Raw genomic sequence first — 23,843 nt, 5'->3', positions numbered from 1 at the left:
CTGCAGCGTCCCCGCGTGGCCGCGATTAAAACCGCGGCGGTGCCACGCGACTCGCGCAGCAGCGGGGGGGGGGGGGGCTCCTTTCCTGGGGGGGGGCGGTGCGTGGGGGGGGGGTACCGGCCAGAGACTCCGCCCAGGACCAATAAAAGCAAAATAAATAAATAACTGTCACCTCCAAAATCCTCCCCGCCACCACCACCAACCCCCATCACAAGGCACACGCCTCTCCCAGTCAAAGCAAAGCCCCTCCTATCCCATTAGAGCGCCGCCCTGCAACACCGAATTCACTCGCGCTCGCTACAAGTTCCAAGAGCCGGCGTCGGCACCGTTAAACGCACGCGGAACCTCCACCTCCACGCGTGCGTGCGGGTCAGCTACATTTCGAGGGTTCGTGGGGTGGGGGTTGGTGTTGGTGTTTCCACCAATTTTCCAATGGGAATGTCCAGGGCTGGAGCCAGGGCAAGATCCCCTGTGGGATGTGCAGCCCTGCCCGCTGCCCTCCTGTGCCTGGCCGCTGCCCTCCTCGGCTGCGCGCGCGGGCTGAGCCGGGATGAGCTGCTGCAGCACGGAGAGAGGTCGGGGGACCAGGTGCTCCCGAGCGGAGACGACGCAAGCTTCGGACCGCTGCGGTTCGCTCACCCCCTGTTCCTCTACTCGACGCCTTACAGCGAGCTCTACGTGAGTATCACGCGAGGAGGGCGCGCGACCGCGAACAGCGGCAGCGAGCCCGGAGCCCGCTGCTGCTGATGCGCATTACGCAGTCTTCGTGTGGGGAGCGCGCGGCGCGACGCCACAGCACACGCGGCGCACGGGAATCAATGAACGCGTTCGCGAGAAACACTGCCAGCCCTGCGCCGCAGCAACAGATTGCGCTTATCTGGCACAGGTCGATGTTCACATTCTGACGAGTGTCGTCGTGGTTGCTGGTGGTTGTGTTGACTTTTGTTTCGTTATTGTGCTATCGACCTTCTGAGAATATTTTTTTTAGATATATATCTATTTTTTTTTAAATATGGATAAGAACGCAGCGCCGGGCTTGACTCTCTGTCGAGTTGGCAATTATGGCGCAAGCCGGTACCACGGTCGAAGCTCTTCGCCGGCACTTCACACAACCCACGGATACCGACCGCGCTATTAGTGACGAGCGAGCAACTTGTTGACGCTTGTTCGCCAACGCACAATACACAGACCAGCAGCAGCAGCACTGCGAGGTCAGGCGAGACGCCTCCTCCTCCACCACCATCGCTCCACGAGCCGCGCTCGTGCGCACGGATGCAGCGGAGCGCAGCGCTCTTCATTGGGCGGCCAAGACCTGTGTGGCGAACTCACTGGCGTGATGCGTGCCCTTCCGCTTGCTCGTACTGGGCACGTTTACCAATTACCACTCTGTATAGCACCGACCTGCTGCGCTGAGTGTGTGCGTGTGTGTAAACCAACCCACAGAGTAGCCTTCGCCATGCCTATCGCTCACTCACGGTGCAAGGCATGGCATGAATATTGGAGGAAGAAAAAAAACCCAATCAAAATTGCGCGCGCACGCTCGCGCAATTATAAGTTTTGGCTGTTGGATTCTAAGAGGTCACACAGCAACACACAAGAAGAGGGGTTATCGTTCCATGTCAGGCTGCAGCTGCCTAAGGAATCGTTAACAACGATACAGTGCTAACTTACAGACATTGGTGATGAACGACTGCCCCAGCATGCCGTGCGTCGAACCTGGGGGGTTGTTTGACCATATTTTAGCATGCTGGTCTGGGAATCGAACCCAGGATCAGGATTCATGGTACAGCGTGCGATTCACTGCCCTACCGCTCCTCCCCCAACCCATCATACGCACTGCGATAACTGTAGAACATCGTTTCTTTATGTAAATTAAAACCAATGTCATTTTCTTGCTTGGCCTTTTTGATTGGTGATTTCATCGCTATTCTTTACGTAACGCGCACGAACGGTAAGCCCGATCGCTTAAGTTGTAATTCCCGGATATACCAACTGGCACCGACCAGCGTGTGAAGGATGGTCGACGCGATCATCCAACAGTCGATTGGCGGGGGGGGAGGAAGGGAGGGAGGGAGGGATGGCTGCAGATTCACGCGCAGCGAACGCTGCGATGATGAATGTGGAGAAGCCTCGCTGCTCCTCCGTGCGGTTTAGCGCGGGCTTGAGGATCGCTCGCTTTGAATGCGCTGCGCACGCACCAGGTCCCGATTCCAGCGGGCACGGCACGTGCCGTGCTTCAAGTCATAACGTGTGCGGATGCAACCGGCAAACTTACAAACTTGGACAACATCTTGGCCCCAACTACAAACTGCGTGGGACTATATACACACACACACACACGCACACATATCTTTCTTTTAATTGAACGTAAATGCGGGCGGTTGTTAAGAGCCTCAATAAAACGGTCTGTCGACCTATCGCAAAATGCGTTGGTTTCACCGTTTGAAGTTCCCTTGAGAACGTATTGCGTGCGCATTGCTGATCTTATCCGCCTCCTTATTAGGAGGAACAAGCCTCCGCGCAGATGCGGGGGAGCGCGGGCATCTGGCACTCGTTACGCATGCGAGTGTCCAGCGCACAGTCGGGGCAATAGAGGGTATCTGGGACGTTTCACATACAGTCACTACTCTCGAAGCCGCCACCTCCCTTCTGCTCCTGCCTGCTCGACCTTGCTTGTATATGTTCTTTGGCATGTTTTTTTTTGTTGCATCTCTCTCTCTCTGCCACTTTTATCCCCATTGTGCTATCGGTGTCACAGGACGAAATATACATCGGTCCATATCCTTCGCAGAGTGATGAAGCTCTTTGTGCTACAAAATGGCCCACGGAAGTGGTTATTACAGAGCTAGGACATTTACATCCCACACAGCAGCACTTTCGCACCCATCCTGCACATGTGCGAGACTGACAACTGAGCCCAACGTTTACATTGTCAGTGCTGGAAATTGGCGAGATTAGGTGCAGAACCACACCTCGTGTGATGGGGTTTGTTGTTATTGTAGTTTTTACTCCATAGGAATATTCATGGCAATCATCGCCCACACCCCCGCCCCCCGCTGCCGTTACTGCGAAACATTGGCAGGAAACCTCCTGAAAAAAATAGTCAAGAGATTCAGTGAGAATTCCCTGGATGAAGAAGCGTCAATAATCATCTGAGAACCCGATTGAATCACAGGCAGCTGCCTGGATTTGAATCGCTATCGTGTTTTTGTATTTTGTTTGGTGTAACGTTCTCACCCGCCCCCTACTGGACATCTGTAAAAAAGAGCTTCATAGCTCATCGGATTCCCCCCAGTATCAATACAATATTCTGAACCCAGGATCTCAGCAGCACCGGCTCAACGCTCTGTGACCTCTGAGTCACCCCTGCACCTCTCGCTCCTGTTAACTCTGAGCTTAATCTAGAATCGTGAGTTTAATTCAATTACGCATGCGGATATATGCATAATTTAAAATGGATAAGAATACACGATGACAATGTGAGCAGAAGATATATTTTGTTATTACATCTGGTGTCAATGTTACTAACTTCAAAACGATTCGTCAATCCACTGTTCTATATCGGTCATAGGGGGTTGTTTGACTGCACTTCATCACTTCGCTCGGGGTGGGTTGAACGATGCGGGTGGGCGTTGGGGGGTGCGGGTTCAGATATCACTCACCACCCATGTAAGCCATCAGCGGGACACAAACTCAGCCTGGTTCTTTGCATCGTACATGCATGAATCACCACCCCCACCCCCCAACCCCACCTTGCCTCTTCCCCATAGTAATTATTGTACATATCGAGCCCTTTGTCATGGCGGTTATTTGACCATACTTCACCACGCTGGTCAATGCTGGCTGGTGAAGGTGGGGAGCATCGATGTGAGAGCAGGGGAGCATGGGGCAACTGATGATGTTGCTGCTGCTCCATTTCCTGCTGTGTTGCCACAACATAGACCTGTTCTACATTGTGGTCACCCATCTAGTACTGTCCAGGCTCAAACTTGCTTAGCTTCCGAGATCTGACAACGTCGGTTGCATTCAGGGCGATTTGTTCACATGCACAGTAATTCTATATTGTGTCAAATATCGTTGTGCTAGAAACGAAATCAATCTGTTGGTTTAATATTAACCCATTAAAGATTCGCCATTGCTACATTATTTGTATAAGCTCAATGCATAACACGAGGAGGACACAATCCCCAATATACTGAATAACTGGCCGAGGAGGTAAAGCAGCACCCTCGTGAAAAGGGCCTTGACTTTGACATGAGGCGGCGTCCCTGGGTTTATAAAAGAAGCAATCACACAAACAGGAACAATACAATGATCGAATGTAGCCATTGTTGGCTGTCCTCCAACGAATATAACGCAGGGATACCGAGATTATCCTTACACGCTCTTCTACTGTCCAAACGAGACCTCAATTCATCAATAAGACTTGAAGGAAATCAAACTCCCCAGCGCGGATCTAAAGGAATACAGAGGCATTGCGAATTACAAATCTGAATACCAGACTTGACCTGCCATATGCTCCCTCGTACAATGCAACGGCAAAGCAGAATTACTGCGACGCAACACGCGTCGCAGTATTTATATCGCTTTGTAACAATCAAACAGAAAGTGAGCGGTCGTTTGTATGCATAAATAGTGCATGTTTCTGACAGGCAAAACATTCACTGTTGTGCCTGATTGCTGGCTGGGCTGGGCCATCTGCACTGCACGGTTACTCCGGGGTGGTGGTGAGGATTGTGGGGGGGGGAGGGGGGGAATTGTCAGTCAGTTTTTTTTCATTTTCCAAAGGCCACGTGCTGTACGAGTGACACCCTCACAGGCCAACCCCCGAGAAGGAACACACCGGACGGACTGTGGTTGTTTTTTTCTCTCACCCCGGGGCTTCAACACAACTCTCGCTCGCCGCGCCTTTCGCGAGATGCGCGCACGGCAACCCGCTCCGCTCCGCGGTTTTTGTTCCTTCCCCCCCACCCCGCGTAAGCGCACGTCACATAGAAAAGAGGGCCTCATTTGAACATCGACGGCGGTTTGTTTTGTCGCGAGCGCAAACTACCACGAACGCGGCCGCTATCAAATGCAAACGTCGTGTGCCAGAGTAACGCGCCTGCAATCAGCCGCAGGCAGTATCGTCCGGGGGTGTGGGGGTGGTCTTGCCGTGCAGTGTCAGGCACAATGGGTGCTGAGGACGACGTGTACGTGTGTGTGTGCGCGTGTGTGTACGTGCGTGAGTGCACGTGTGTGTGTGTGTGTGAGGAAGGGTATGAGATGTGGAGTTTGGTGGAGGCTCGGCGGTGTGTGTGGGGGTGAAGTTAAAGGAATAATGTGTCAACATTTCCACGGTTTTGAAGAAATCCATAACCCCGAGTGCTGCAGCAGAGATAAGGCGTCAGGGCAAATGTGCGCGGTGTGGTAATGTGTATGCTTTGGCATGTGACCCCTACACCATCACAAGGACCTCACTGTAACCGGGATGATACATCTCAGTTGTGCATCCAGGAGAAATATGTAAAAAGCACAACATCTAAGTGTGTGTGCGTACCGCATGTATATGCATTTTTCTTTGCATAATTTTTACATTTTACGTTTTTCTGTCATTGCCTTCCCATCTTTTTCTTTGAACCCTGTTGCACTCAATGGCTCGCAAATGTTTTTTTGAATGCCTCAGAAAATATGGGTGGATAGTTTTTTTTTCACCTTTCTCTTCTTTGTTCAAGAAACACTCGTCGTGTGATTTCATTGCTCAAAGTCCATCCTGCTCAACCACAACACATTTTCCCCTGTTCCAGAAGTCCACGCTATTCATATTTTTTTCTTCACAACCGCTGCGCGCGCTTTCAAACTCGAACAAATAACCCACGGCCGTAAGTTGCCCCCGCATATTCATTCCGGATAATGTGTCCGTCACACCGTGCCCTTGAGAATAACCTCAAATCTGAGCTCAAATGACTAATGCGGTTGGCATCATCATTACCCCCTAATTAACAGTTGCGCGCGCGCGCACACACCCTTGCTGATTGGCAATCCACCGCCCACCAAAGGTCCCGCGTCGCTCGCGACTCCGCGGGGGGTGGCGTGGGACTCGAGCGAGTCGCACGTTACGTGGGCTACCCCGCCACTCTTCCGGCCTCGGAGCCCGCCTCTTGCTGCTGCGGTGGTCACTGCTCCACGTGGACTTGGCCCATCGAGCTTCTCGCTGCTGCTGCTGCTGCGCGTTGAGCAACTCGGTCTCTGCCAGACAGACTCGCTCACCTTGTCCATCCCAACGCCTCCGCTGGTGACCTCGTCAAGGAGCGTAAACGATCGCGCAAACTCCAGTAAATCCTGTGTAACACTCTCACGACCAATATTATCCATAATAGAGGTTTGTGGGTTAGATCGCGTAATTATTATGAAGGGGCCATCCATTAAGTACGTACGCATGGAGGGGGAGGTGGGGGGGGGTTAACCCAAATGTGTACCGCTTGCCTATGGTGGGGGGTCTGCTGACATTGTTCGCATAGGAAACGGGGGGGGGGGGGTCAAGCCTCGATAATAATTTGTCTACATTGGCCTTCAACTGAGTTAGATAGTCCGGCGGTGGATTGTCTGTTTGCTTAAACACGTTAACATTATTCATCCTTGATCGTTTCTGTGTGGATTAAATATCGGCCGTTCCATAGGATTCGGGGGGTAGGGGGGGGGCGTCAAGCTGTACGTACGCAGGTGGGGGGGGGGGGTGTAAAAAGTCCGCGTGCGTACAGGGAGGGGTCAAGTTTTGACAGATGTTTGCGTACCTACTCAATGGATGGCCCCTAACGACAGATTAATAATGTCGTTACACCCGCCATTACCCCACGCAGCCAATTAGTAAGTTTGTCTAACCCAAAAACCTTTATTCCAGTCATCATCACAGCAGCGGCCTTTTGTTAACCATCAAACAAAGACAGTCATCGCATCGCGCACTTTCAGGCGCCCTTCTGCGGCCGTCTGGAACACTCTTCCTTTCGATGTTAGGAAGCCACCAAAGCTATGAACTTTTAAATCTAGATTGCATATTTTTTCAACTGCGTTTTGTGTTTCGTTTGTTCAACTTCTTTCGCATCTCCGATTAGCACGATTGGCTACGTACGGTGCGAAAGAAGTTCAACATACAAACATATTTCCCACGCTGTCTTCAACCACCACCATCACAACCAAGCAGGCCACAACACTTCCCTTTCTGCTTCTTCCCAAGCACTGCACGACCCGGGGATTTCCTCCCACCGAGCTCTTCCATATCCTTGCTCGACTCAAGAAATGTACGAACTACTCATCCGTTACAACTTTAAGGGTGCTCTTTATTGCTCGATGCTTGCCGTTTTGGGCCTGTGCTGCGCAACTGTGATTTAAAAAAAATAAAAAATAACAACGCTTCTGCTCTCACCCGACAGGTGGGTACGAACGGAGTGCTTTCTCCTCTGCCGCTGCCGAGCCAGGCGCAGTACGTGGACGAGGGCTTCCCAACCAACTTTCCAGCCATCGCCCCTTTCCTGGCCGACCTGGCCACGTCGGCGGAGTCCCGGCGCGGCCGGGTGCTCTTCCGGCACGAGAGCGTGTCGGCCGCGTCCACCCAGGCCCTCTGGAGGGCCGGGGAGATGGTCCGCTCCGCCTTCCCGGCGCTCGTAGGGTTCTCGCCCGGTGAGATTGTCGTGGTCACGTGGGACCAGGTGGGATCCTACCAAGAGCCCGATTCGCACAAGGTCAGTCACGCACGCACGCACGCACACCTTGAACGTCTGAAAACGAACGATAATTGGCTTGCCATGGATGTCCGACGTGTCTTCCTTCTCTGGGTCGTACCGTGTGTCGTTCAGCACGACTTCTGACGTTTTGCATCGCGCGCTGGGAGATTCTTAACCCTTTCTTGTTCCGAGACGTCTGCAAGTTGCAGGGTCGGTGTCCCGTTCACCGCTCCACCTCGGAACACACAAGCGGTTCAGCGTTCATTTTATTCAGAGAAACGTAGCGCCAATGTTTTTAAAGACATTGTCTTCGCCGCAGAGAACTGTAGCGACACGACCACGCTCTATGACAGCTGGTGCCAAACTGTGCCACACGCCCTCCCGCATGGCCTTGTGGGAGCCTCGCTTCGTCTTGCGACCTGAAGACGTGTCGATAAAATGATTTGATTTCATTTTAATTCTGATGCCGCATGTGCACATACGTCATCGGAATGCAATCGGAATAAAGACTGAAGACGTACACGTACGTACTCGTGTACGTCATCGGAATGGGAAAGGGTTAAGCGGTCTTTAGAAAGCTGAATAAGCTCCCAGAATTGTGAATCGAAGCGTCCGACATCGTGCGAAACAACAGAACAACAGGCTGTACAATCCAAAAAATACTTCGGAGGGCTGTACAGCATAACTGCGAAAATCCTACACCGTTGCTTGCAACAGTTTTTTTGTATTCAGTAAAAAAAACAACAAGGCTTTGATGCTCATTGCCAAAATTGAGACGTTTTGCAAAGAGCATCTGGCAAAATTAAGAAGGGAGGGAGTTGGGGGACACATTGTTGTGTATTAACAGCAACCATTAGGAACCTTTTATCAGAGAATTACCTAACTTAAGGGCTAAATGTCTTTCACAGCAAGCGTGACACAAGCCTTTGCTCTCGTATAATTAAACCCCACAGGAAAATGTTACGGCAGGCCACAATAAAACGATATTTTAAATTACTTTCGCAAAAAATATACACGCGCGTACAGTGCACGCACTCTCGCAGCGATGCGCACGTAGTATCCCCGTGGAAAAGAGAGAGGAGTGCGCGGCACATTCGGTACGCTCCACCTGCGTTGCTTCACATGTGCCGATTTGACCGCGCAGGTGTAGGAGATTGAATTTGAAGGGTTCCCTTTTTTGTGTGCGTGTCGAGCGTGGCGGCAAGGAGTTGAACCGCTTATGGCCGTGTCTCCTGCACGAGTCATTAGCTCTGCTCCCCGCGGTCTATCATCAGCAGCATTTGGCGTGCGGCTCCGTGCGTGCGCGCGCGCGAGAGATGGCCATGCAAAGAGGTATTTCTTGCCTCGTCGCCGCATTGCGTGCTGTTTGCTAAGCAGCAGCAGCGGCAGCAGCCCAGTGCCCAAGAGGGGAGCGCGTATCTGTTTACACGTGTCAGGGCCGATACACGTCTGCAACAACGGCAGCAAAAAAAAAATTAAGGAATAAAAACAAATAAATATATAAGGGATCGAGTAACGGGGGGGGGGGGGGGGGCTTGCGCGTGGTTAGATCCGAGAGCGATTTTGAAATATCCATTTATGGCTGAGTTTCAGTGCTCGGGACGTCAACGTTTCGTTGTCCAGGCTCGTGCGAGCATTAAATTGCCTCTGACCGTGAACAAATGTGTTTAAAAAACAATAGTGGTTTATATTCGGGGATAGATCAAGAATGTTTCCTTTCATAAAAAGGATTTCCTACGGAGTTGGTTGATAATAAAAGTATATGTAGAAAAAGTTGCTGGGGGGGGGGGGGGGCGAGTAGGGATAGGGGGGGGGCAGGCAAAGTAAACGAAATCCTCTTAAATGAATAAAGGGCCACAAGAAGATTTTTAAAGCGGCAATTCCGCAGGACCGCGATCATCGGCGAGCAATTTTGCCCTCGCCAAGCGCGCCCGCCACTATAATCCCCCCCCCCCCACCACAAATCTGCAATTCAACATGCAAAGCGTGGCAGCTTGTTGCTCTCAACGTATCGCCAGACGGACGAGACAAAGACGCTGGCGAGTACGTCGGCAGCATCTCTGTCCACACTTTCGCACCTTTCCGGGCAAGGAGCGTGCACACCCTCGCGTCTGTGTGCGTCGCTCCGGGGCAGTTTCAAGCGGGAGTCACAGACACCGGCCATCCCTTCTCGCCGGGATCGCCGCGCAGAGAAGAGCCTAAGTGCAGGCGGCCCGGCCGTGCACAGCTTTCCATCGACTTCGGCGTCATTCGCCACGGGAGGGAAAATTGCTCGGTTCGCCGATGATGGGGGGGATCAGCTTTTTATCGCGAGGCGTAAAGCGACGTGGAATTGTAGGCTGAGCCCACCCCCACGAGTGAAACAAACCAAAAAAAAGCCTCAAGGATGTGAATTTTGCCTGTTTAATTTTAAGCATGAGATCGGCTGTAGTTGTGCCAAATTTCAGATTGTATAGCTCTTGTGGAGCATTAGGACTGACATCGGTCAGCCACGATTGTCAATATGTATGGCACATGGTAATATGTTTACATGTATGTTGGCGTGTACATGTGCGTGTGTGTGTGTGCGAGACGTTATGAAACCACATATTGCTTTGTTGCTCATCGTCAACAACAACCGTGACCATGATTAAGGCCTCCCTCCACCCTCACCATCGCTCTTGAACCCATGATGCCACTCCTGCACAATGGCTCATCTCATCGCTCCACCTCAGCGGTGGTCATCCTCTCTCGGCGGTCCGTTCTCTCCCCTTCCCCGCCATTCCGTCACCAATCTTTCTCCGTCGGCCATCACCCCGTCCGTGCCGGTGATGTGTCCTCAACAGTCAATACGATGTCTCTCCCATTCGCATCCGTTCGCCGATCCATGCGTTTGCCTTTCTCTCTCGCTCCGTGCAATTCCCAGCACGCATATCTCCCGTGCACTTTTCGGCTTTTGTTTAACGTTCATTGTCAGAGTCCACGTCTTTTTTTACGATCCGCACGTCGCGGGCAGGTAATACGTGCCCACTGCCGGATTAAGGCACGGGGCTTTCGGGGCTGGAGCCCAGGGGCCTCCGCCAGCTGGATGGCTTTTAGAGATTAAGTGAAAAGTTATTTCATACTATTAGGTTTCTTCGGTAAAGTCACGTAGGTAAAAACATTAAATAAAAATTAATTAAAGTAATAATAGAAATAAAATAAAATAATAAAAACATTTCTATTATTACATTTATTAATTTTAATTTAATTTTTTTACCTACGTGATTCTAGATTTGAAGCTTACTTGATACAGCTGTAGGGCTGTGACGGTTCCACCTGAAGACGGAAGCTTGTGTTGCCTCCGAAACGTCGTGATTTTTATTTTATTTTTATTTCATTTTACTTTTATTAATTTTATTTTTAATTTTTTACCTACGTGACTTTACCGAAAAAACCTAAGAGTATGAATCCTTGCAGTCACGAAAGCTTCAAATCTCGAAAAAAGTTATTTCATTTGTGAATGCTGAATTGTATTTGTTGTTAGCCTGGTAAAACAGTACATTAACATTTTCTTTAACTTTGTTTTTCCTTTTGAAAGTATTACCGGGGGCCTAACAGTACCTCTAGCCCAGGGGCCTACACAATCTTAATCCGGCCCTGTACGTGCCGATTGAAATTTGTGAAAACCGTCTACTGCACATGCACCGGCATGTTGCTTTTCACTTTATATATTTAAATCCGTTGCACAGAATTGCTATTCTGGAACGAATACCGACTGCGGATGTTTTTCCGCATGACTTTGATGTTTATCAAGTGTAGCTTTCGAGGAAAGTGATTTTGTGCGATCGTGCATATTTGTCCTGCTTGAAGTAACGCATATCACGCTTCTCTCAACGATGCTTAAAGACACACCAACACGGCAATGGGCTCACATTATTAGATTTAGGTTATTTTGTATCAAGAGTGATCCAAATTGTGTTCACAGTGCATGTGAACACAATTTACTGCGCCGGTGCAGACGGATGGGTGAGTTTAACACTCGCGCACACAGGCTCGTAATTCACACGTGTGCAAGAGCGTTATGGTTTCAGTGGAAAAAAAAATTCCTCCAGTGCCCTGTTAAGCGCCGAACCTGGATTGGCTGTCATGCTTCACACTATATATGTTGCATCCAGCTATTCATCTTCTGGGACCGAATGGCGATTGGAGTAATGCGTGTGTGTGCAAAACCCCCACACACACACACACACTGCCACACAAACACACACTGCCACACAACCACACAGACACACACTGCCACACAACCACACGCACACACTGCCACACAACCACACACACACACTGCCACACAACCACACACACACACTGCCACACAACCACACACACACACACAACCACACACACACACACAACCACACACACACACACACAACCACACACACACACAACCACACACACACACTGCCACACAACCACACACACTGCCACACAACCACACACTGCCACACAACCACACACACACATTGCCACACAACCACACACACACAACCACACACACACACTGCCACACAACCACACACACTGCCACACAACCACACACACACATTGCCACACAACCACACACATTGCCACACAACCACACACACACACTGCCACACAACCACACACACACACACTGCCGTCCCAGTACTACGGGGCATCTGTTTAAAATGTTCCGTCAGAAGGGTGGCCTCGTGGCCTCAGGGTTAGAGCGTTGAGTCAGCGCAGCTGAGATCCCGGGCATCGAATCCTGGGATTCAGTCGCCCGTTATTGGACTGTAACACAAACAAACAACAAAAACAATCGTAATCGGGAAAGCCGTTGTGGAGAATATAAGTTACGCGATAAATAAGTGGACAGAAATACTTACATTTTGTACGTGCAGAGACATTATTAAATTGGGTAGTCAAGTGTAGCTAATTCATGGTCTCTACCCAGTCTCAAATGACTGTGCCCAAAAAAAACTCATACTACATGTAGGTTTTCACTCATTTGAGCAAAAAATACAGCTTTAAGAATGAAAAAAACCCTATTTAGATTTGTATCCAGCACCCTTTCCAGGGCGTATCAAAGGTCTCCTCGCAGTGTGGATCAAGAGGCCCCGCCAAAGGGATTTCAGGAGGAGCTCTGCAACATCATCACTCGGGGCTGTTCTCTCGCACCAGATGGTGCACTGCTCGCTCTCAGAGTTACGAATGGAAATTTGACTTGACACCGATGGTACAATTTTAATAAACTGCGATTGGGAAAACAATAAAAATGGATAACCTTAATCTTAAAGGCTTAAGTGTTTCTCTGTATAACATTCACCCCCCCCCCCCCCCATAAATGATCAGGATTTAGGCACTCTGGATATTGCAATACTTTACATGTACGTGTTACGTAAAACTACAGCTGCGAACTTCATACAAAAAAGTATATGGTGGAGAATTGTAATTTTCATTTAATTGGTAGGCAAAGAAAATTAATGGGTGCAGTGAATTTCTCAATATTCAGTCCATTTTCCCAGCTGGTGGGCATTAGCCCCTCGTGTCTCCCAGCGTAGTGAACGGCATCTGCACGGAGTTTTTTTACGGCTTTTTTTCTAGGTTTAATATATTAAGTTCAATTTCTGTCGGTTTCTAAAACGCGGCGGTGAAATCCATTCGTTCTGCACGCTGAGGGTGCTCGTCAGCCGCACTGCTTTATTAAATTGGGTCTCATCGCCCGGGTCCCAAATTCCACCGAGTTTGGACCAAAGAACTCGGACTGGTTCTCTGCTGTTTCCCTGTCCCCTGCTGCCTGTCCTGCCCAGCCCCCTGCTCCACTTCTGAAATGACTTCACGTGGTTTCCTCCCTTTCATAATGGCAACCGCATTTTGTGACAATTAGCGAAAAGCCTGAGTAAATAAAGTGATGCATATTACGATCGATTATGGGCGATGACAGTGATGATGGCAATTGGGATGATGACGTTAATAGTGACAGTAATTGTTTTTGATGACAACACCACTGAGGATCTTCTGAACCGGTCTTGGGCCTCTCCTCGATCGACTCAGCCTCAAATGAGTACCTGGTGCGGCGTGTAAACATCGCCACTGGGGAGACAAAGGCGGCCGGGCGTGGTGCTGGCCACCCACCCCCTCGTGTGCCGTGCTGCTCGCCAACATCACTTGCCCCAACAGTCCGTTATGGCTATACGGGGTGGACAGGGGGGGGTCTTATTCATGATTCAATAACATGCTGCTGTTGTTTACCCTTGCAGGCCAACACGTTCCAGGCAGTCGTTGCGTGGGACCATGCGGACACGTACGCTCTATTCCTCTACCCGGAAGACGGCGTGCGCTTCTTCGGGACGCGGCCACGCGCCTCCTTCTATGCCAACCTGGAGTTGCCGGCTCGCGTCGGCTTCAGCGGCGGAGCGAGCGACGGAGCAGCGGAAGGGCGCGCCTACTCGCTCACCAGCACGGAGCAGTCGGTGAAGAACCTCTACCAGTGAGTGGCACGTGATCACGTCTCTCGCTCTCTCGCTCTCTCTCTCTCTCGCTCTATCTGTTTAGTTTTAAAGTCCCGAGTTCCGTTTGTTGAACGGGGCGAGAAGTCCCATTGACGCGAACGCGGCGGGTCTCGTTTGCAAGCGTGAACTTCTGTCACCAAATTGACAAAATAGCAGATGGAAAAAAAGATGACAACACGTCACAGTCAATTGTCAGTTACCGTCGTGATTGTCAACATCAGCACCGTCATCAGTGAGTCAGTCTTTATCAGAATTGTCAAAAATCACTCGTCCCAGTCTCTGCACCGTTATCATCGCCATCGTCATCGTTGTCAGCAATCGTCATCATCAGCAGCATCATCATTAAAGGTTCGTCGTTCTCAACATCATCATCTCAAATCCAGTCGTCGTTGTTATAATCAGCGGCAAGTTAATCATCATTGTTATCATCGTGCAGTCGTGTGAAATGGTTGCGTTATAAATATAACTGTTTTAATCTTTGATCATGCATGCAGGCACAACACTTGTTTTGTACGCAATTAGCAAGTTTAACGTAAAACAATCGCTATCGTTGTAGGTGTTTAAATATCACACTTTTTTTCTTCCTGCCTAATTTGCTTTTCAAACATTATTATTTGTTTCATGCGATCTTCATCACCACCACCACCATCTTTCCAGTTCAGTGTAATTACACTCTCATATGAATCTGTTCATTACTTAGCTATTTTGGCAACATCTGCTGTGAGGAATGTGTAAATAGCATTGCAGATAAATCTGCTGCTGCATCAAATTGAACAGCCCCGTACAGAATGCACCTCCTTATCATCAACTCATTGTCTCGAGATGTAATTGTCTGTACGCATAATTGTCTCTATATGTAATTGTGCATTCATCTTCATCGGGCGCAAGTAGCTCTATATCTATCATCACACAAATAGAATTAGTTATTTTTTTTCTTCTTCAAACTTCTGTATCCATGGCCACTATCACCCTGGTGTATAAAAAAAACCCAAATAATGTGCTTCCTCCTGTCATTCCACGATTTCAGGAGTTGCCTCCCCATGCTTGCGACAGTTGGCGACGCTTTGGAGAGGCCTTCATCCGGCAGTCGATTTACTATGGGGGCAGTGAAGCTGACTGACGCACGCGTTGTGTGAGGTCACGAATAATGATGCTCTTGTGGCTCTGTCACTCCACTGCCGGATAAAGGCCTCCCTACACGCCGTTCCGTGGTGGTTGTTTTAGCTCCACTTTGCAGCGTTGGCCAGCGAAGGTTGATGAACGGGATTGGGCGAGCCCAGGACGAGGACAAAAATCAGTCACCACCCATGCTAGCCGTGGCCTAGAATCGAATTCAAGCCACAGGATTCGTGGAGAAGTGCGCTTACTACTGCGCCGCCGCTGCGACGCCCTCACATTACGAGACATCCCTTCTCATTCTGCCTTCTTAGACGCGCAGTTCACAAAAACACCGCCTGTGTTCCGAGTGCTGAAGCGAGCTAAGGAGGCATAAGCACGTTTCCGCATGAATCCGCCCGAGTAAAACCAAGAGAAAGCCGCCTTTGCCGTGAATACGGTTGTTGAGTCGGCGCTGGCATTATCCTCCCGATGACGGCAGCGCCCTGCCGAGCTGTTGACAAAGCTGCCTGTGCAGGAGGCGTGCATCCAATCGTCGATTAGAATCAATTCGCGACGTGCTGCATGGTAGGCGTGGTGTAATCATGAAAAATAAACGCAAATGATAAAAGTGAATAGCGCAACCTTTAACTTTTATCATTTAACGGCGCAGCTTGGCACGTCGGTCGTAAATTACCCCGAGAGAAATTTTAATTGCTAAAGGTTGAACGGTGAAGGCGCAGCGCTGCAATTTCTTATTCAGACCACCGCTGGTGGCGGGGCCTCCGCTCGAGTGAGCTCTGGAGAGCCCCTCTGGAGGGTATGAGACGCTAACGTTGGTGCCCGTGTCACACGGAGGCTAATGCAGCGCACAAAGCTGAAATGATACAAAAAAAATTGGGGGATCGATACAAATTTAGACTGTAAAAAAAAAAGCCCCCCCCCCCCAAATAAAAAAGTAGTCGATCTTTGTATTGAATCACGACCCCCCAAACCAATCGGGACTGGCATCATTGGTGGGGGGTCAGGTGGGACTTCTCGCCCCGTTCAACAAACGAAACTCGGGACTTAAAAACTAAACACGGAGAGAGAGAGAGAGAGCTGGAGAGAGACTTTGACTTTAAACAATTTTTATTGGCGCCAGCAGCAAAAGCACTGGAAGCGATTTCGATATGAAATGCACAAAGTCACCAGCAAACAAATGAAAATAAACGCTACAAATCCACGCGCTGTAGCGCTGAAAGCACCGCACACAACACGAAAGAAAAGTCACGTGGTGGTGGTGGTGGTCATCGCGCACGCCACGGTGACGAGCGAGCGCTTCAGAAGGTGAACACCACGAGGGTGCCGTCCACGCTGGTGCAGAGAGGGGCTTGTCCGGCTCCCTAGCGTTCGAAGAAGACGCGCTGCACATCACCGACATGTGTGTGGTACGCGTGCTCCAGCCGGAGCCGCGCCTTAATCAGGCCTCTGAACACTGGAAGCACAGAGCAGCCGTCAGTGTCACCTTCCAGCATCTTTTTTGAGAGAGAGGGCGACGTGCTCGCGCGCCACTCACTGGTAGAGGTTCTTCACCGACTGCTCCGTGCTGGTGAGCGTGGGGAGGGTGGTCTGTGTGGGACTGCCGGACAGAGTGCCTGCCAGGGCACGCACCGACTCCCGGGGGAGAGAGAGAGCCCTGAGTCTCGCTCGTCATCTGCGCGAGGTTCGTTGGAGCGCGAGGGACAAAGAAAAAGGATTTGAATGGTGCCTCACTTTGCTAATCCTCGCTGGAAGCAAAACACGTGTTTGCTCGCAGGCGAGGGGGACTTGCACTGGTCTGATTCGACGGATGAAAACTTCCATGAGACAGTTTTTGTTGGGTTAGATCGCGTAAATTGACAAAGATCCACTCTTATTTGGGGGTTTCTTTTTGTCCCAAATTTACGCGACCTAACCCAAAACAACCTGCATTATGGATGATATTGGTAGTGGAAGCCCACGACCTGTTAAACGGACGAAAAGGTGCCGTCTCCCCGCCGTAATTGCAATAAACCCGAGCCACAAATACAAAGGAGACGTCACAGCGACGCACTCCGCTGCTGCCAACGCAGTGATCTGGTTTCACCACCTGGATATGAAGTTCTAGTTGTTGTAGTTGTTGCTCTGAAAGAACAACATTGCAATAAAACGAGAGAGAGAGAGAGAATCGAAAATCTACCCAATGAGTCCCCTCGTGGCAACGCGGCTCTCTGCCTAAGCACGACGTCGGGGCCACAATCACCCCATGCGAGAGAGAGAGAGAGAGAAGAGCGGGTCACGTCCAAAATTCCAAAAACGTTGAGAAGAAAATGCTTGTTCTCTTGTTCATCTCTGGGGGCTCCTGGCAGAATGTGGCCCATTCATTGCTGGTGGAAGCGGGGGAGGGGGGGCGGTGTCGGGGAGTGTTTTCAATTAGATGGGAGCCGCGAGTTACGCCCGCGCCACGCCGCTTGTCGTTGTCCAGCAGAGACAGTGAGCCATTGAGGAGCGTAACATGAGGCCCGTTTGTGAGCGATCATCCTCCGGTCGGATACCATGGGGGGCCCCCCGTCATGCTGGCCCCCTCCCCCACCATCCCGTACCCCCACCCCCCACCCCCCACAACCAACCACCACCCCCACCACCGCCACCCCGAAGCAGCTGAAGGTGATGAACACAAATGCGTGGGAATCTAAAATGTTGCCGCTGAGGATGGCAACTCCGTGGAGAAGAAATCATAATAATAATAATGATGATCCCTCTGCCCCCATCCGAGTGACGAGCGCTCGGCTGACGAGCACAGATTGTGCACGTTTTTGTGCTCCTTAATGTCGTTACTTTTAAAAAGTGCTGAGAATCGGCCTTGCATAGGCAGAACGTGTTTGCCCAATATCTCTAATAATTGTCAGGTCCGTTTAAAAATGCGTTTAATCGTCGGTGCGTCATTTCGCCTCTCCCCAACCTTTAGCAAGCAGGTGAGGAGTTGCTGAAGAATTAGCATCGGATATTTGCACGCGTAATGGCTCGCACACTGGGCTTGCAAATCCAGAAGTTTCCTCTTCGATGGCCCCAGTTTCTTAACCCCCCCCCCCCAAGCAACCGTTCAACCCAGCAGTCCGCACACGTGGATTCACCACGGCGAGCTGATCGGCCTTTCGCACGTGGCAGGGTTCAAAAGAATATGCGGGCGCAGTGCTCTCGCCAAGACGTCTGGCCAGCAGCGTGGAGGAGTAGGCCAAGATACGCTCGAGAACGACTCCCGAGACAGTCCCTCGAGTGGAAGTCCTTACTCCAGCGGTAGCGCAAAGCAAGCAATGGAAGTGCTGAACCTGGATATCGTTGTTTTTTTTATTTTAACCTTTTAAGTCGCACCTGGGGGGATTTCATTTTTTTTGGTTTGTTCGCACGAAAGTGCACGGGTGCGTTTAAGCTACATTGATAGAGCCACTGTATATTTTAATGATTCGCGCGGCAAAGCGTATTAATAATTATGCACGTGACGCAAGTTGCTGCAACGCGACGCGTGTGTGTTTGGGAAGCCGCCTTCGTTCGTTTTAAATTCTCCTGCCGTAGGTCACCGAGGTGGTTCCTCCTCCGTTTCACCCCATTTATTGTTTTGAGAATAATGATAGTAATTCAGAGCACTTTGTCAAAAACATGGCTGGATGACGGCCTCCCCCTTGCCGCGTCGGTCGTGGTGGGGAGAGGAGGGGATTGTGTGTGTGTGTGGGGGGGGGGGGTCGCTTTACCATACTTCACCACTCTTGTTTCAAGTGCCCGTTAGGTGGGAGGGCAACTCTCACTCGCTCGGCACTGGAATCAAACGCACAGCGCAGCGGCCCTCCAACCAAAACCACTTTGCGCCACGACCACCGACCATAATTTTATGATGGCAGATTGTGCGACAGAACGTGCATTTAGATGTCCACGTGTGCCGAGCATGACGAGCGATAATTATTAAAGATCCAGCGTGCTCCCGCCTCGTCACGGCCCTCGCTGCTGGGGTTTGCAACTAATAAGCACACGGGGGGGGGGGGGTAGCTTTTGTTAGGCCACGGAGAGGTATAAAGGGCCCCCCACCCAGGCAGGAGGACACCTGCTGGTTTATTGGCCCACAATCTCTCGCCGTGATCTTTTTTTCAGGGCCCATGCTCTTCAAAGGTACCTCACCAAAGTTTGGGGGTCCCGTTGTTGTCACTGCTGCTGCTGTTATTGTTTTATAGAAGAGGTGGGAAAGTAAAGCATCCTGTGGTTTGCTTTTACACATTGATTCTATCGCTCTGGGACCCAGTTCGTTTAAAAACTTTGGCAGAGTGGGGGCGGTGGACACATTGACGGTTTTACCCCTTGAAGTTTAGTTTTTCTGCAACTGTAATGCACTTCGTGCCCTTGCACGGTACGCCTATGCAAGCAGTGATGGGAATTGTTCTGCTTGTATAAGGTACATTTTATTTTAATAAATTGATTGCATAAGAAAAAAAAATCCATAGACCTATTGCTGCAGTCTTATTGTGTTTTAATTATACACAAGAGGCATATTCCGGGCAACACAATCGATAGAACTTCCCTTTATGTGGAGCAGGGAGAATTTGGTTGTGAATGTATGTGTGTGTGTGCTGTATGTATGCATGTAAATGTCTCAGCAATATCGAATAATGTAGGCATATTTGAACGTTTGGAAGGTAAGCGGTGTCGCAGTGGTTCACGAGCTCGATTCCCGACAACGGCTTTCGTCAGTGCCGAGTGTCATGCGAACCAGTTTTGGGTCAGCCCATTCACCAACACACACTGAACCAGCGCGGTGAAGTATGGCCAAACTACTGTCTTAACGCAGCAGCACAGGGCGGGCTTTTATCCGCCCGTGGATTAACAAAGGGCTATAAAATATGTAGTGTTATTTATTTATATTCATTATCCACAATATCTCATTAATCATTACAATGGAACGTAATTTTTATTTTAAAAAAAGTTTGTTATCCCAAATCTTCTATCTTAGTTCTGTACACACGGCTTGGGGAGGCTTTCATCTGACAGTGGATTGTTAAAGGGCTGTATATTTTAGATTGCAATTTCAACGCGTGCGTGTATTTACATTGCTATTTTTCAGGACGGGGAACTCTGGAACTCAGGGCGTTTGGGTTTTCCACATAGGCAGCGCCTCTGGATTAGGGGACATTGAACCGGCGAAGAGGACAGAAGAAGTCTGGCAACTGCAACACCAATACAATCTTGCTCCTTTGCCCAAGTGGGACCTGCAAGATCCTGCCAACGGGAATGACGACTTCTACCCGGTGTACACCGACGAAACCGACCTCGATGACCTGGATGAGCACCCGAGGCCCGCAGCGCCCACCCAGCCCGCACCCGGCGCCCAACCGCCACCTTACCCGGAAACATACCCCTACCCGTACCCGGCACCCGACCACCGCATCACCCAGAGCAACCCCGACCCTCACGGCGGTCACCGAGAACCGTACGGGCAGCCGGAGCGGCATCCCGAGCGGCAGCGGCACGAGCAGCCCGGGGAGCACGGCCGTCGAGAGGGAGATCCGCAGCAGAGCGTCGACGAGCGGCAATATCGCGTCCAGCAGCCTTACCATGACCCCCAACCGCAGCCTTACCATGACCCCCAACCACAGCCTTACCATGACCCCCAACCGCAGCCTTACCATGACCCCCAACCACAGCCTTACCCTGACCAGCAACCACAGCCTTACCCTGAGTCCCAACCACAGCCTTACCATGACCCCCAACTACAGCCTTACCATGACCCCCAACCACAGCCTTACCCTGACCAGCAACCACAGCCTTACCATGACCCCCAACTACAGCCTTACCCTGAGTCCCAACCGCAGCCTTACCATGACCCTCAACCACACCCTTACCCTGACCAGCAACCACAGCCTTACCCTGAGTCCCAACCACAGCCTTACCCTGAGTATCAACCACAACCTTACCCTGAGTCCCAACCACAACCTTACCCTGAGTCCCAACCACAACCTTACCCTGACCCCCAGAGTTACCCTGAGTCCCAACCACAACCTTACCATGATCCCCAACCACAACCTTACCATGATCCCCAGAGTTACCCTGAGTCCCAACCACAACCTTACCCTGAGTCCCAACCACAACCTTACCCTGAGTCCCAACCACAACCTTACCCTGACCCCCAGAGTTACCCTGAGTCCCAACCACAACCTTACCATGATCCCCAACCACAACCTTACCATGATCCCCAGAGTTACCCAGAGGCAGGCAGAGGCGATGTCGCGCAGGTGCCACGCTACAACCACTACGGTGAGCAGGACCTTGCACACACTCAACGAATGAAAATGATATGCAAATTGGTATAAACGTATACGCTACCTTTATTCATGCTCATGAGAGAATGCTAGTAAATACAACCCGCGCAGGCAGCTTTGGCGGCAATGCCCGGAGCTGCCATCCTTTCACCACAATGGATGGAAGACGAATGGCTTGCGATCCCCACTCTCTCTCTCTCTCTCCCCTTCGCCTCGTCCATACATGCACGTCTGTGCACTCTCTGGTATTTGCTCCATAACTGTTGCTTTGAGACTTGCAGATGGCTCGCCGTGCCGTTGCTTGCTTAAACGTTGCTGCCCGCTTTTGCAGGTCAAGTCGCTCGCCCTCGAACGATGTGGAAAGTCGATTTATTTTCGTGATTTCAGGTTATTCTCTCATCCGATAGCTTCTCGAGCTATCACCAGAATGGCAGGCAAAACAAACAAACGTTTTTCAATGCATCAATAGTAATGGAATTCAAATGGAATTAGAGTAACATCACTTTTATCGTGGGCATGTAGCAGTTATTCACCAGTGCCATTACGTAAAGTTGTTTAGTTCAGTGAGCGGTAAATTTGAAAGAAATGTATGGAATGTCAACACCTCTACTCACCACCTGAGTTGGCACTTTCTGCAGCAATATTTACATTCTGCAACGTCTCACATCACTCGCCGTCCGCAAAAACGAAATTATATTCCACGTGCTTATGGAAATACATGTGAGAATTATTTTAATACAAATAGTGTTATGGCGGTGATGAGAGTTGTGGCGGTGGTGGTGGTGGTTAGTAGTGGTGGTGGAGTGGTGTGAAAATTATGGTGGGACTGTGGTGATGATGATGATGGCAGTGGTGGTGATGATGTTGTGATGATAGTGGTATTCGTGAAAGTGATGCAGCAAATCTGGCTGTGACGGTCCCACCTGATGACGGAGACTTGTGTTGCCTCCGAAACGTCGTGATTTTTATTATTTTATTTTTTATTAATTTTAATTTCATTTTTTACCTACGTGACTTTACCGAAAGAACTAAGAGTATTCGTGAAAGTGTTGCTGTTCATGGTGGTTGTGATAATGAGGGTGGTGGGTAGTAGTTAGCGGTGGTAGTGGTGGTGGTGATGACGATATCTCTGCGTGTGTGTGTGCAGTCCCCCCTCGTCAGGGCTGCGACACGGGCCGTGCGGAATGCTCCCCCCTGGCCGAATGCACGGAGCACGCGACTGGATTCTGCTGCCACTGCCGGGTGGGACATCTGGGCAACGGCAAAGACTGCTTCCAGGACGGTGAGCCATGCCACACGAAGCCAATGTGATCGTCAGCTTGTTCCTACCGGTCTTAATGTCCCATCCAACGGCAATGCTCTGCCATGGTGTGACGGTCAGCACACTCTCGGACCTGCAGTCGAGAGGTCACCAGTTGGGTTCGATCTCCCGACGCGGCGGTCGCAATAGTAGTGCGCCTTCTCAAATTCGACCCCCACTTCCGCCTAACCCAGATTCACAAGTAGGGGGGGGGGCATATTTAGTCGTTCGTCAGCTCGTGGGGTAAAGTGTGAGTACTTCCACCTCTTCCGACATGTCTGGCCGATGTGGAAGAGTAGGCCAAATTCGATCTCCAGCGCTCTCCAGAGCTCCTAGTGGAGGGCCTTCTGCCAGTAGTGGAGTGAGCGAGCACTTGCAGGGCTGCGCCTTTACCTTGTGTCCCACCCACGTTTTCTTTCATCTTTAAATAACAAGGGATTCTATTCGATGAGATCGAATTTCTGTATCGATCAAATTTGTTCAATTATTTAACATGTTATTTATTTATTTGGGTAAATAATTCACATGTTGAATCATTCATGACCCTAAAGCATGTTGATATATAGAAATGTAGTGGCAATTGATCTGAAAATTCGTTGTTGTGAAAAAGGCAAAACACGATGAAAATAAATGTGTGTTCTGGCAATGCCCTTTGCTTTGTGCATCATGTGATGTAAGACATTGCAAACTATTCGTAATCAAGAGACTGCATTCTAAAATATTAATATCTGTTCAATGGAGGGGGCGGAGCTGCAACTCGGCGGTCAGCATGCTGCACGGTGAGATGTGAACTCCCTCGCCTGGTATACAGGAGGTCGTGGGTTCCATCCCGACCCTGACGCCTGTTGTGTATTTGGAGTTAGGATGGTCCTCCCATGGTCACGTGCATTATTCTCCAGGTCCTCCGGTTTTTCCCTTCCACATTTACAAACACGCGTTTAGAATATTT

The 23,843-nt window shown here is 50.3% G+C and overlaps 1 protein-coding gene across 1 annotated transcript in view; it reads left to right on the top strand.

The window, feature by feature from the left end:
* Nucleotides 1–210: 210 nt before the first annotated feature.
* The window catches only part of NID1 (nidogen 1), an 88,997-nt gene continuing 65,364 nt past the window's right edge, over nt 211–23,843 (top strand). Inside the window, exons 1-5 of the mRNA XM_078608439.1 lie at nt 211–678; nt 7,410–7,718; nt 13,946–14,175; nt 20,400–21,589; nt 22,742–22,876. Coding sequence (XP_078464565.1) covers nt 433–678; nt 7,410–7,718; nt 13,946–14,175; nt 20,400–21,589; nt 22,742–22,876 — 2,110 coding nt within the window. The 5' untranslated portion in view covers nt 211–432. The remainder of the gene's footprint in view (nt 679–7,409; nt 7,719–13,945; nt 14,176–20,399; nt 21,590–22,741; nt 22,877–23,843) is intronic.

This window comes from Lampetra planeri, chromosome 30, assembly GCF_965212315.1.
Source record: "Lampetra planeri chromosome 30, kcLamPlan1.2.h2, whole genome shotgun sequence".
Classification (NCBI taxonomy): Eukaryota; Metazoa; Chordata; class Hyperoartia; order Petromyzontiformes; family Petromyzontidae; genus Lampetra; species Lampetra planeri.
The sequence above is the reverse complement of the archived record's forward strand: the minus strand, read 5'-3'. Positions and strand labels throughout refer to the sequence as shown.